Source organism: Clytia hemisphaerica, unplaced genomic scaffold (genome assembly GCF_902728285.1).
Source record: "Clytia hemisphaerica strain Z4C2 unplaced genomic scaffold, Clytia hemisphaerica genome assembly, whole genome shotgun sequence".
Taxonomy (NCBI): Eukaryota; Metazoa; Cnidaria; class Hydrozoa; order Leptothecata; family Clytiidae; genus Clytia; species Clytia hemisphaerica.
Window position 1 is genome coordinate 897,211 of NW_027104500.1, and position 14,242 is coordinate 911,452.

General features: G+C 37.2%; 1 protein-coding gene across 1 annotated transcript in view; it reads right to left on the bottom strand.

The window, feature by feature from the left end:
* Positions 1 to 14,242, bottom strand: part of LOC136821754 (polycystin family receptor for egg jelly-like) — a 62,537-nt gene that overhangs the window by 16,461 nt on the left and 31,834 nt on the right. The window contains exons 23-36 of the mRNA XM_067077964.1: positions 14,034 to 14,129; positions 13,212 to 13,376; positions 12,369 to 12,528; positions 10,567 to 10,688; positions 9,732 to 9,842; positions 8,884 to 9,017; positions 8,300 to 8,456; positions 6,124 to 6,251; positions 5,039 to 5,215; positions 4,374 to 4,499; positions 3,835 to 3,966; positions 2,692 to 2,910; positions 1,370 to 1,676; positions 513 to 678 (exon numbers count right to left, since the gene is read on the bottom strand). Coding sequence (XP_066934065.1) covers positions 513 to 678; positions 1,370 to 1,676; positions 2,692 to 2,910; positions 3,835 to 3,966; positions 4,374 to 4,499; positions 5,039 to 5,215; positions 6,124 to 6,251; positions 8,300 to 8,456; positions 8,884 to 9,017; positions 9,732 to 9,842; positions 10,567 to 10,688; positions 12,369 to 12,528; positions 13,212 to 13,376; positions 14,034 to 14,129 — 2,200 coding nt within the window. The remainder of the gene's footprint in view (positions 1 to 512; positions 679 to 1,369; positions 1,677 to 2,691; positions 2,911 to 3,834; positions 3,967 to 4,373; positions 4,500 to 5,038; positions 5,216 to 6,123; positions 6,252 to 8,299; positions 8,457 to 8,883; positions 9,018 to 9,731; positions 9,843 to 10,566; positions 10,689 to 12,368; positions 12,529 to 13,211; positions 13,377 to 14,033; positions 14,130 to 14,242) is intronic.

Here is a 14,242-nt window from a genome sequence, read left to right on the forward strand (position 1 = left end):
AAATATTATACTTAAAGGTTTTGTTTTTAAATAAGATTGATATTGTTTGCTTACTCATCGATTTTAATTTACAAGCTTTTTCATATTGGATTGACACGGATGTTGAGCAAGATTGGTCGGAAAGAGGAAAAGTAAAACATTTTTTTTATATCAGCACAACATAACAATAAGAAAACACTGCCCTGATATGAAATATGCGTCTGATATGAAACGGGAACACTTGTGCAAAAATAAAACCTTTAAGTATAGTTTTCCCCTCTAAGTAAACACGCGGAAAAGCAGAGTCGGTCTATTTCCGTGTTGAATAATTATCAAAAAGGGCGTCAAGGGAAATCTTTTTCCTCAGCTTATAGAAAAAGGAATGTCTATTCTATCAAAATCTTTGATCGGGCTTTATAAGTCTATGGCTTGGACCACTCAGCTATCACTCCCCACCTATTGAGCTCTATATCAAAATCTTTGATCGGGCTTTATAAGTCTATGGCTTGGACCACTCAGCTATTATTCCTTACCTGCCAGTACAAGTATCATTCATAGCAGTTGACGTAATAAAGCATCTCCATCGTTCTTCATTTTCAAAATGATCTTGCTCCGCTTGTGTCATGTTCTCAAAGTTGTCCGGATAAGGGTTAGGAAGTGTGCAATTGTGTTGGTGATCGATCAAAGATGGAGCGATACCTGAGAAGAAATTAGAGTGAGATTAGAGTAGTCAAAAGCAAGGTTTTTCTCGTTTGAGACGGAGAATAGATTCTACACAGCAAATATTCTTGAAAATTTGGTGAATTATACGAAATTTTCAGACGGAAAAATCTCTTTACATTCCTCGCTGAGATAGATTTCCGTTTGAGACGGAAAAAATTCAAGATTTAAAGGTATACGCAGGGATGAAACTTTTCAAAGATAAATAGGAAAGTGGTACATGTAAGACCTCGAAACTTAAAAAAAGTACCAAACGATCTTTTACTCTCTACCCGTGAGGCGGACTTTATAACTTTGCTGATGACCCTTTTTGCAATCGATGAAGTTAATTTGAAACTCAATATCGAAATTCAAAATATTCTACACTGGTTTAAGATCAATGGGCTTGTTGCTAATTCAGACAAGTTTCAAATTATGTTTCTCGGAAGATTTGAACCTTTAAATATTTTTGCTATTGGTAATATCAAAGTCAAAGTTAAAAATCAGGTTAAACTCTTAGGTATTCTTATTGATGACAAACTACGCTTTAATTCTCACGTTGAATTAAAATGCCAAAAGGCGAGAAAAAAAATCAGCACTTAGACAAGAAATTAGGTGGAAATTAAGCGCCTACCAATTTCTTTTGAATATTTACAGTTGGCAATAATGAAAATGAAAAAAATTGTTATACCTTTATTCATAAAGATGAACAACTTGTCTGTATAATTATTATGTAATGGTTTCATTTTCATGAAGATATTCGATTGATTCTCTTTACATTCGACCAAATGAACGACGCGCATGATCTCACAATACGCATTGTGCGTCTCAGGTGGTGGGATCACATCATTGTTCGGTAAAACTAATCGGATGGGTTTGGTTAGATTAGCAACTTTCTTCTTTTTACCGAAACCAGCAGATAAACTGAGACCTTTGGTACCGCCGTGGACAGAACCAGCTGTTTTTGAGAATCCATAACGATTGTTGCCTTCAGGGTTCTACACACGAAAAAAAAAGGAAAAGTGAAATAATTTGAAATCTATGATAAGCTCTGGGAGGGGTAATCACATGAAGAGGCTTTGTATCTAGTGTCATACTCTAACGTCCCGTTCAATTTTTCAAAATTTCATATACGGGGAAGCCCGGGATTGTATATTAAATAAAAAAAAACAAATAAGGTAACGATAAGCTAAAACCAGGTTTATAGCAATTTATAGCAATTCAGCTTGTGATAGCTAAGAATATTTTTAAAAATAACTAAACAGAGGGGCTCCGAACGGGGGTCTGAACGTTGGATGCGCGTTAAAACGAATAACCCTCGTTAATCCTGCGCATGTGTATGATCTGACTTACGGACAAGAGTTAGCCTAGAAATCTAAGCTAGTTTGATTCAGTCACCAGGATAAATCTGATGGTAAGTTGTGACTGAATAACTGTATTCCAAGGTAAACTTAAAATCCGTAAATATAAAAAAAATCTTTAAAGCACCGAAAACGCTATATTGCCATTAGCCGTGTGTCCTAGCCTTGTGAATACGGGCTTAGTTAACTACGCTAGACAAGAGTCATGTCTCTATATGGTCTTAAGGCGGTTGTAAAGTCATTTCTAGTATTCTTGTGCAAATCAAGATGACGTCATATTTTCTCTAACGGAAACACCTGAAAAAAGCCGGATTTTACCTCTGTGTTTCTATTTTTAGTAACAGAGAGAGGTCAAATCCTGGTTTTTCGTGTTTTTTACGTTAGAAAAATGACTTACGCATATCAAGAATATACAGGTTGAAAAAATAAATTTTGTAGTCAAATCACGTTTTTACTCGAAATTTTAATGTGTTTGCTACATGACCTTTATTTCTGATGGGTTCGAATTAATTGACACTAATAAAGTTATCAACTGTAAGTTGTAAAGCAAGTAACATGGGAATAAAATCACGTGAACTTTTTCGAGTAATCACATGTTTTGACTGCATTGATATAATTTAGCAACCCATGTATTGCGGGTGATGAAACTTACGGTAGCTCCCTGGCATTCTGGTTCGTCTTCCCCATCTGACATATCGGGCATTGTAAAGCCTTCAATAGCGGTCGGGTCACGAGGATCAATACATGAGACTTTGGTTTTACCATTTGCAGTCACAATTGCAGTAGGTTCTTCACCTGCAACCATGTTCCCTGCTGCACCAGATGTAAGGAGAGCTTCTGAATCCATCGCGGCCTTCATATTATCAGCAGCCTGGTTGTGAAAAAGAAAGGAAAAATATTTATTGCACATACCTACCACTGACCTTTATATATCCCTGGACTAAGCTATATCCGCCATCTTTTATCGAAGTTTTTTTTGAATTGGTATCCGTAAAGAAGCCATTGCAGTGGTAAAAAATGACGCTACATCATCAAAATTTTTCGAGGGAAAGTAGATCTAGCGCTCTTGATGCAATTACACCGCTATTGAGTAGCACCGCCATTAGGGTACCACTTTTCAAAAAACTCCGATCAAAGATTTTGCTTGGCCGGGATTGAGAAACTTGGTCCAGGGTATATAAAGGTCGGTGACACCTACTTCATTTAAAATACTAAATTTGACCGCTTTTTTTTTACACACTATAAATTTAACGTGATTAGCCAAGTACTGGGACATTAAGATTGTCTTTCGATTGTTTCTACGAAGTCAACGGAATGCCGACTCGGCTATCTATGAGCTGACAGGACATTAGCCTATTTCATGGGATTCGTGTTTTTAGTACATGATATACATTTTATTTTTACTATATTTTTGCTCTATTAACGAGCCAGGAAATAATTTTTGACCCTTTCTGATTGCATTTGAGTCATTTTTGAGCCATCAAAAATAATTCCGACTTGGTGTTAACTCCTTGACGTCCCACCAGCGAAATTTTTTTCTCTCAGGAAAGATATTTTCGGATGTCGATAGTTTTGATTGAGGACCTAATTCAAAAATCTGGCACACGGAAAAGATAGAACTTTGAAAGAGCTTTCCAATGGTACCAAAAAAGGGTTTAGCTATCAAAAACCGACATAATTCGATTCAAAATTTAAGCATTAAAAAAACCTTAAAAATGTAATCTTTTAGCTTTTTGAGAACATCAAGCAGTTAAAATATGCAAAACAAAAAATATATATAATAAAAGATTTTTACATTATCTCCAGTCATGACTCCTGTAAATTTGGATGAAGCAGATAAAGTCTTTGCTGCAATACTGGCAAGTTCAGCTGGTGAAAGTTCACCAGCAAATCCAGCCACATTAGATGCTGCTGTCAATGATTTTCCCTGCAAAAAAAGAAAGTTATTCATGATATGCGCTATTGCAATGTCTTCTGTCAATACATCACGGACCCAACAGCTGATTGGTTGTAAGTGACGTAAAATCAGTTAATAGATTGTTATCTAAGTTCTTAATCTAGGATAGTTATTCTCTCTCTTTTTCCCTAAAACGAAAGTATTTAGAAGAATGACAACAATTCATTCCACAAAAGTCAATTCAAGTAAGTAAATCAAGATGACGTGATTTTACCTATCGGAAACACCCGAAAATACTGGGATGTGACCCATGACTGTTACTAAAAATAGTAAAACAGATGGGTCAAATTTCGGTATTTTCAGGTGTTCCCGATATGAAAAATGACGTAATCTTGACTTACACGTATCAAGAATAGATATCAGTCTACATCGCTTACCATGGAGTCATCCGAGAGTGTCGCGTTAGGATCACTGGCTCCATTTAATGTATTTGCAACCATCGTGCAACCTGCGTTCGAATCAATCTTGACATTCGCAATCATTTCCACCATTTTGTTTTTGACCTATGTGTGCATAAAGAAGAGAAAAAAATTTAGAATTAGTCATGAATTTTGCTCTTTGTTTTACAATGAAGCGAATACAGTCGGGTCTTCTAACCAGCCACAAGAACCGTCCGAAAACCAACGATCCGACGAGAATCGAACTCACAACCAGTTTAGAATTAAAATTCACTTAGTGTATATGTAAAGAAATTTATAGATTTTCTGTCTAACTATCTTCTTTTAGGAAATTGGTTGGCAGAGCAGTATATGCATTTCATCCTTATTGGGACTCGTCAGCACTGGATACTTCAACCTGCGCTATAAAACTAATTGTGACGCAGGGGGAGGGGCTGAACGAAAAAGAGGACAGAATAAGGGAAATTAAGTAAATACTGCGGAGTCTCTTTAAGTCGAATAGCGACATACTTATTTTAGACCCGATGCTAGCCCAACTGGCGCACAACGTTGTTCCAACGTAAATCTAATGTTCACAACGTCCATATAACGTTAGTTGAACGTTGAACCAATGTTGTGTGCCAGCTGGAAGGTCAACAACTTACCGCAGCAGCATCAACAGATGATTTTTCTTCCTTCTTTTCACCGTCAGCAGGTGCTTGATTTGTCAACGATTCTAAAAGACCATTCATAACACTTCCCATAACTGCTGGATCACTCATAGCAGCTTCATCGTTTAACATGGCATCCACAGCTGCACCATCCAATTTTTTCGGCTCCACCTGCGAATAGTAAGATGAATACAGTAGACTATCTCTCTTATTCGAGCTTCTTTTATTCAAATCTCTCTATAACTCGAACTAGTTCTGTCAAGAAAGAAAACAGTATAATTTTTCAAAGGCAATAGATCCCCTTTTTTCCCCATGGAAATTTCCCCAATTTCCACACAATTTTAAGAATTCTTTTTAGATTGAAAATGTTCGTTCATGCCCTTGCATGGAAATTAAATGGAACATCCCAATACAACATCAATCTATCGCCCATGACATTCATATCCAAGCAGATCCTGAAACTTCGCACGTGGCACATATTACCGAGCTTATCGGAGGATATCGAGGGCGACGGTAAGTGAAATGATACAAAACAAATTCGATAGTTGATGTACGGCTCTACATCGCCTTTGCTCACCTAAATAGACGACGGTATCTTGGTGTTTTTACCGTCGTCGAGCAAAGTGGACGGCGATTTCGGCCCCATGTCAGCTTTGCTTTATACCGTTCCCCTCGATTTATCTCGAATACATAAACTCACTATTCGTTCTAAAGCGCGTGGCACATATCTATTCTAAAGGGGGCAATAACTCCGTATGAGAATCTCCCGCACTGCTTAGATCTTTTTCATCTAGATTTAGAATGGATATCAAAATAAGTTTTTGAGGATGGTCATTGCGCTAAAGAAAAACTTTCACACTAAAACCAAACGTCGAACATATACATAAATATTGGACCCATTCGCTTTTGCTTTCGTTTTCAAGCAAAAAGCAACGCGTTTTTGATTGTTTTGGCTGAACAACCAGGTCAGATCGTCATATGACTTTAGAGTAGAGCGTGGTATACGCAAAATAGATTATCTGTTATTAGATTTTATAACGTTAGATTAGTGTTGAAAAAGCATTCTGTGTTAGACATACCCTGACTTCAAAAAGAATGGGTGGCATAGCAGCACCAAACAAATCGGAAACAATGACACGAATCATCATATTGTCTCTCCGTTCTGGATCACCCGCTGGTAGTGTGAATTCTTCAGATAATCCCAACCCTGTAAGAGAAAAGTAACTAGATTTTCACACCTCTGTCTAGCCTGTACCACTCACCGACAGCTTATTTTGCCATGTGTCGCACCTCACAGTTCCTTTTCTGCGAAGAGAAGTTTGATACAGACTACCCCAGATGTCCAGTGCTTTGGTTAAAGACAAAGGGGCAGCGAAATTAATTCCATACACCTCTGTCTAGCCTGTACCACTCCCACCCACAGCTTATTTTGCCATGTGTCCTAATACTTCGCGGTTCTATTCCTGTGAAGAGAAGTTTGATACAGACTAACCCAGATGTCAAGTGCTTTTGTCAAAGACAAGGGGGCAGCGAAATTAATTCCATACACCTCTGTCTAGCCTGTACCACTCCCACCCACAGCTTATTTTGCCATGTGTCCTAATACTTCGCGGTTCTATTCCTGTGAAGAGAAGTTTGATACAGACTAACCCAGATGTCAAGTGCTTTTGTCAAAGACAAGGGGGCAGCGAAATTAATTCCATACACCTCTGTCTAGCCTGTACCACTCCCACCCCACAGCTTATTTTGCCATGTGTCCTAATACTTCGCGGTTCTATTCCTGTGAAGAGAAGTTTGATACAGACTACCCCAGATGTCCAGTGCTTTGGTTAAAGACAAAGGGGCAGCGAAATTAATTCCATACACCTCTGTCTAGCCTGTACCACTCCCACCCACAGCTTATTTTGCCATGTGTCCTAATACTTCGCGGTTCTATTCCTGTGAAGAGAAGTTTGATACAGACTACCCCAGATGTCCAGTGCTTTTGTCAAAGACAAGGGGGCAGCGAAATTAATTCCATACACCTCTGTCTAGCCTGTACCACTCCCACCCACAGCTTATTTTGCCATGTGTCCTAATACTTCGCGGTTCTATTCCTGTGAAGAGAAGTTTGATACAGACTAACCCAGATGTCAAGTGCTTTTGTCAAAGACAAGGGGGCAGCGAAATTAATTCCATACACCTCTGTCTAGCCTGTACCACTCCCACCCACAGCTTATTTTGCCATGTGTCCAATACTTCGCGGTTCTATTCCTGTGACGAGAAGTTTGATACAGACTAACCCAGATGTCAAGTGCTTTTGTCAAAGACAGGGGCAGCGAAATTAATCCCTACACCTCTTCTAGCCTGTACCCCTCCCACCCACAGCTTATTTTGCCATGTGTCCTAATACTTCGCGGTTCTATTCCTGTGAAGAGAAGTTTGATACAGACTAACCCAGATGTCAAATGTTTTTGTTAAAGGCGCATATTAAAAGCATTTAAATTAAATTCTTCCCGTATTCCTAAACCTGCATGTGCCAAACAAGAGATTTTAACTCTTTCACCCCCTGCTTCAAATAAGCCGATAAGTAAATTGTACCAAATTTTTGTTTGTTGAAGAGATAAAGCGAAATTTTAAAAATTGAAAAAAACGTTTAATTATGCGCCGTGATCACCTATTTTCAATCAAAGCATCTACGCTAAATACACCCCTTTCTTACAGACCCGGTAGGGTTTTTCCAGCCAGCGGGGATAAAAATAACGGACCAAAATACGATGGGGATTGATATTTCCATATTTTTTTGGCTGTTGATCTAATTCTTTTTTTTTTCAAGTCAGAAAATTCAGTTGGGATGGAAAAAATAGCATAATATTTAGCAGCGAGGATTGGTTTATTTGATTATTTTCAGAGGGGACAAAAATTGGAGGATAATTGTCCACCGGGGACGATATTTTGGTAAATTTTTCCAGTGGGAAAGGGTCCCCAGTGGAACTGTGATAAAGGGTAAATGGATTGGATTCGAATTCACCAGATTTAGTTGACGCCCCAATAGTTTTTGTACACTTTAAAGATTACAAAATACACCAAAAATATCTTCACATTATAAACCGAAATTTACCACAGAAGAAATCGTCAGCGATTGGGCATCAAAAGACGATGATGATGAATGATTCGTTTTGTAAATAGGCAGTCCATTATTATTAGCTTTCAAGCTAGTACATATTATTACACATACGACTATAACTATAGGAGGGGGATTGGTCTCTAGTTTACCTGGTTTAGGGAAAGTGCATGGGTTCCAGCTTTCCGGATCTTCTGCAGGTTTGCCGACTGGTAAATAGTCCCATGAGTAAAGAAGGGGTTTGTCAATGTCGTCAATGTCCGTACAAATCAACTGGAATTTCGTTTCTAAGGCTTTTCCAGAGCCAACCTGAAAGTAGATGATATGAAACGATTTAGAAAAGGGTTGAAAAAGGCTTTTAAGGCCATTTTACACATAGTCAGAAAATCTGCCGTATACTATCTTCGCTTTCTGATTTGAATTATGGCGCCCATCAGAATTAGTAAAGGCAAAAAGTAGTTGAGCTCTAGCTCCTGGACTATTTTACACATTACATTATACAAACATTTTTACACGGAAAATTTCATTGAATGATAAATTGACCCACATCGATAAGTGCTTCCATAGGGGTGCAACTTTTCTAAAAATTCTGATCAAGGATGACGGTGTAGCTTAATCCCAGGGTTTATAAAGGTCAGCGTTTTTAAAGGACATTAGATGGACGTCAAAACAACGTTGTGTTCAACTGAAACAGTGAAGATAAGAAATCATCTTAGCAAGGGTGTTATAATCTTACCGTAGCATAACAACCACCCCATTCATTGGTGGGTGCAGGGGGCGTGTTAACTTTGATTGTAAATTGTGAGAAACCACCTGTGTCTAGGGAGAACAAGTCCCAATAGACAGAGAGTTTGACCACGTATTCGTAACCTAAGATGAGAAGAAGTAAAGTACCGGGTTTATTAAAATTTTTGGATTTTAGGAGAGTCGTTTATTCGAGGGGGCGTTTATTTAGTAATTTATATATTATAATATTTCAATTAATTTTATCTGCAGCAATTGTTTCACTTAAAAATAAATTTTGAATTTTGATTTTTTTTAAATTGATTAAAATCAAACTTAGGATCAACCTGAGGATCGCATTAAGCGTGAAACTGGAAGTAGTGCGTCTTTTAATTTTAATATATTTTAACAAATTGAAATATAGCTCTAGTATGGAGCATATAATCAAGTTTTTTTCTTACTTATAAAATAAAACTGAAAGGTTTTGTTTTTAAATAAGAGTGATATTGTTTGCTTACTCATCAATCTTATTTTACAAGCTTTTTCACATTAGATTGACACGGGTGTGGAGCAAGTTTAGTCAGGAAGAGGAAAAGAAAAACATTTTTTTGCTTATATCAGCATAACATAACAATAGGCAGACACTGCCCTGATATGAAATATGGTGGAGCACGTATGTAAAAATTCATGATATTCATGACGTAATGTTTTCTACGGAAATACCCCAGTTTTAGCCAGTAGTGGCAAATTTAAACGAGATAAAAGTCATATAAAAATTGTCACTACTGGCAAAAACCAGGGTCTTTCCGTAGAAAAAATTACGTCATGAATATCATGAATTAAACTTAAAAGTTAACCCACCTTCTGAAAATGCATTGGGCTTGATGGCCAGATTTTTGGATTTTGTGATATCAACCATTGCCATGGTAGCCAAGTGTGTCGTTACATTTTTCCATGCATCGTCCCCTTCACCTAACATTTTTTTTGATAAGTGATAAATTAGTAAATCTACTTACCTATATCATAGTGAGGTTAAGCACTGGTTTATTTTGACCGTAAAGTGCGATACCGTAGGCCTGTACATAACTTGCCAAAGCAAACCATGCAAGTGAAATCTTATGCACAGGCCTACGATATCGCATTGAACGGTCTAAATTAACACTTGCTTAACTTCGCTAATAACTTCCAAAGTCAGCGCCGAAATATATTTTGGCAATTTAGGGTATTTCAACGTTTTTCAGAATTTTAAGATTGGGCGAGATTGTACCTCCACTTTGTTTCATTGGATTTTTTGATTTGGGAGAGGTTAAGTGGCTTCCCGGCTTTATTCTCAGCCTTACTGGAACATTTTTGTGCTTTTAGACCCTGAGATGCTAAGATCCTAAGCCTTTAAATCTAATGTTAAAGCTCAGAATTTAAACTCTACTTTCCAACCGTACTTCAAAGCCCTTAAAAATCACTAGCGGTTTCTAAAGTTTTGAGAGGATTCCCCTTTTATGTCAAATATTTCGGCGCCGATTGTAGAAGCAGTAACCTCTAGGGTCGCTTTCACCCGGGGTCAAACATATTTTCCAAACCCTATCGACACAGCAAGAAAATATTTCAACTTTTAACTTCTATTATGACTTTTAATTGAGATTTTAAATGAATATTCTAATTAAAACCTTATATTATTTAAAAAATATTCACACTATACCTTCCTTTCGTTCAAACATCTCCCAACTGTATAAGGGCTTGGCACCATTACAATTTTTACATTTGGCCAAAAGTGTTGTTTTATCTGATGGATTCTGTTTACCTTCGCAATTCAAGATACACCTTTGTAAAGAAGTAAAGAAGAAATATAGTTTTATACTGAAAACGTACATAGCTGACACAGAACGTTGTTTGAACGTCAATCAAACGTCAACAACTCTCTCTAACTTGATTTTCTTTTAATTCGAATTTCTCAGTAATTCGAACTAAAGCATCGGTCCCTTTAACTAAGAAGGACATGAGATAGTCTCTGTAATTCGAATATTTCTCTAATTCGAAGAAGATTCTCTTCCCCTTGAAAATCGAATTAGAGAGTCGACTATTTATTTGTCAAATAACTTTAATCGAAAGTTTGAACATCAACGTCTATAACTTCAATGTAACGTAGGATGAACGTTGAAACAACGTTGTGTCCTAGAAGGGAACATATCTATTCTAATGATCTTTAAATGACTTTCTTAATAATAAGGCATGGGATGGCCTCTCGGGTAAGTTATGGCATGTCTCAAAAAATGAAAATTACCATAATTTTTAGATCGCATTAGTCGACAGAAAATGACCAAACAAATGAATGAACATGAAGGGTACTATGATGTAGTTTCTAACCTGATGTGTAACCTAATTGTTTTTTCGCTAATTTTCGCGAAAAACCGCAAAAACTGATTATTGCGTCATAATCGATGACGTCATCAAAACTGAAAATTTAATTTCTCGAGAATGGTTCATTCAATTGTGCTAAAATTTTCACCAAAGATGCATCTCACTAAAGTCAAACATTTAAAAAAATATTTTTTTCAAAATTCTGATTGGATGAACCATTCTTGAGAAATTCAATTTTTAGTTTTGATGACGTCATCGATTATGACGTAATTATCAGTTTTTGCGGTTTTTTGCGAAAATTAGCGAAAAAACAATTAGGTTACACATCAGGTTAGAAACTACATCATAGTACCCTTCATGTTCATTCATTTGTTTGGTCATTTTCTGTCGACTAATGCGATCTAAAAATTATGGTAATTTTCAGACATGCCATAACTTACCCGAGCTGGTTGAAGATACATTTATGCCAAGTTAACAACACTGAGGGGAATCAAACCCAGCCCTCCTGGACGAAGATCAATGCACGCTACACTACTCTACGCATGCACTGGCGTCCATACCATTGCGTTTAAAGCCCGAAGGGCTAGAGAAGCCTTAAAAATGCGCCGTATTTTTGACGACAGATTGAATCTAGCAATTCTTTTGTTTACGATTGATATTTTTTTCGAAATTTAGGGATAAATTTTAGTTTCAATCTGTCATTTGTGTAAAAACCAGGCGAGCCGCTCAAGGCCGCGCAACTTTGGTGGGATTTGTTGGCTTCAAATCCTACCAAGGAGATTCGATTTAAGCCCTTCGGGCTTGTACTTCATTGGTCAATACCGTCAATATAATAGCGAGTTTATGTATCAGAGGATATCGAAAGTGAAGGTAAAACAAAGTCGATAGTTGATGTACGGCTCTATGCCTCCTTTGCTCACCTAAACAGACAAGGGTATTTTGATGTTTTTACCGTCGTTGAGAAAAATTAACGGCGATTTTGATGAAGTCAACTACCGTCTCCTTCGATTTATCTGGAATACTTAAACTTGCTAATATAAACATCTAGCACTGAAGATGGTTTTACCGAAAAGTTTTTGCTGAAAATAATAACACTTGTTGTTTTTTCTTATTGCTAATATGTATAACGTTAGATGAACTTACGAAATAGAAACGATTGGTGGTTCACCAAAAACAACTTTCAAATCATATTTGATGAGTTCTTTCTTTTCACGTCCATCTTGTGATAAGACCAAAAAGATATTGTATGATTGACTGAACAGCATAAACATGGTGTCCAATAGGAGAATCGGTCCGGTGTGTCCTGGAATATGAAAAAGTAATATTATAAAGGTGTTTACAGTATTTTTCTATTCATTTTCAACTACCAAAGTTTGATTTTGAAAAGCAATCAGGCGTGTGCTATCATCATTTTCAAGCTTATAAAAAAATACAAGTGTTCAACGAGGCCCTCAAGCGGTTTTCGTGATGGCGTGATAGGGACTTTTTTCTAGCGTGATTACGTTTTTATTTCTTTATTGAGTGATCAGAGGTCAAAACGTGATCGTGATTTGAAAGATTTTCGAGCCGTGATACGTGATTTGATTTTTTTGAAAGGGATGCGGGAATTGCGTGATATCGTGATCAGAGTTACCGCTGGGGGTCTTTTTTACAAGCCTTTTGACGATTAAATATTCAATCGATTGAAATATCAGAATTAAGGTTACACTTGAAGACTCAAGGGATTTAATCACCTTGATAATGGTTTCCAAAAGAGGCAATCGTTGCGCTCAAAATGATTTATAAAAAGGTCTATTGACATAGGCAAAGCGAGATACCCTGCAAAATCTATGAGGGAGTGCAAACATTTATGACATATTCATTATCTTTAGATAAAACAAAGACAATAATTACAGTGTCGTAAAAACCGCTCTCATCCATAAATTTTGCAGGGTATCTCGCCACGCCTATGCCGTATTGGCCTGAAAACAATGCTCCATAAAATACCTGCATTGGTCAATCTTCCTGCACCTGTACCAAAACAACCGAAAAATTGGTCTCTTGGTAAAGTTTTGTTAGTAGTAGCAGGGAAAGGAGTAGCCGGCATGGACACATCATCTGTATCAGCTAACAAACCCTCTGCATCTTGAGGCAAATCTTCTCCAGCGTGACCTAAGAAAATGAATTGAATAATTTGACGAATTATTGTAAGGTCCCGAATAAACGTCCCAATCCATAGTTATGAAATTTCAAATATTTAGGAGCCCCCCCCTATTATTAGGACCCCCTGTTCTTAGCTTATAAATACCTTATGAGACGAATAAGACCAAATAACGTTTTTATGATTACCTTTTTTTTAAATTCTAATTCGAACTCGAACTGAAAATTTCATTCACTCGAATTACAGAGAGATCTAATTATAGAAAGTATTTTTTCTATCAAAGGTTATTGAGTAAGTAAGTCCACGACCGCAGTCGGAGGCAACCCGAAGGCTCCTCTTTCTATAGCTATCTACCCGAAGGTAGGGGAGGGCGCCCCTCTTTCTCCCTGGATTTCTCCACTTACCCTTGATCCTTCTCTTAATTGCTGAGCATCAAGCAGAGAGGCATCAAGTATCATTTTGAGAGTCTTTGGTATGACCCGGCTGGGGGTTGAACCCACAACCTTGCGAACCGTAGCCGAATGCTCTACCACTACACTACGGTCGCTAATATTATACAGTTTTTAAATAAAAACATGACGATTCTGGTTATTCTTTTCACTATTAAATTATTGACCCAAGGATATATTTTTCAAAATTGTTCTTGTATAAAAGAAGAGTATTCTTACCTGCTCTTTTACAGAACCAATTAAATTGAAGACCCATTTCCGTACCAGGCTCCAAGTCAGGATCTGTACTCGCCGAAGCATCAATCTCAATAGTACCTGAAAATGACATTATAAGAAATTATTTTTCTTAGCGGTTCCTTTGCTTTTGAGGACTGCATTTTTTGAAATCTAGCGATAGATTTTAGTTGCAATACGGCGTATGTGTAAAA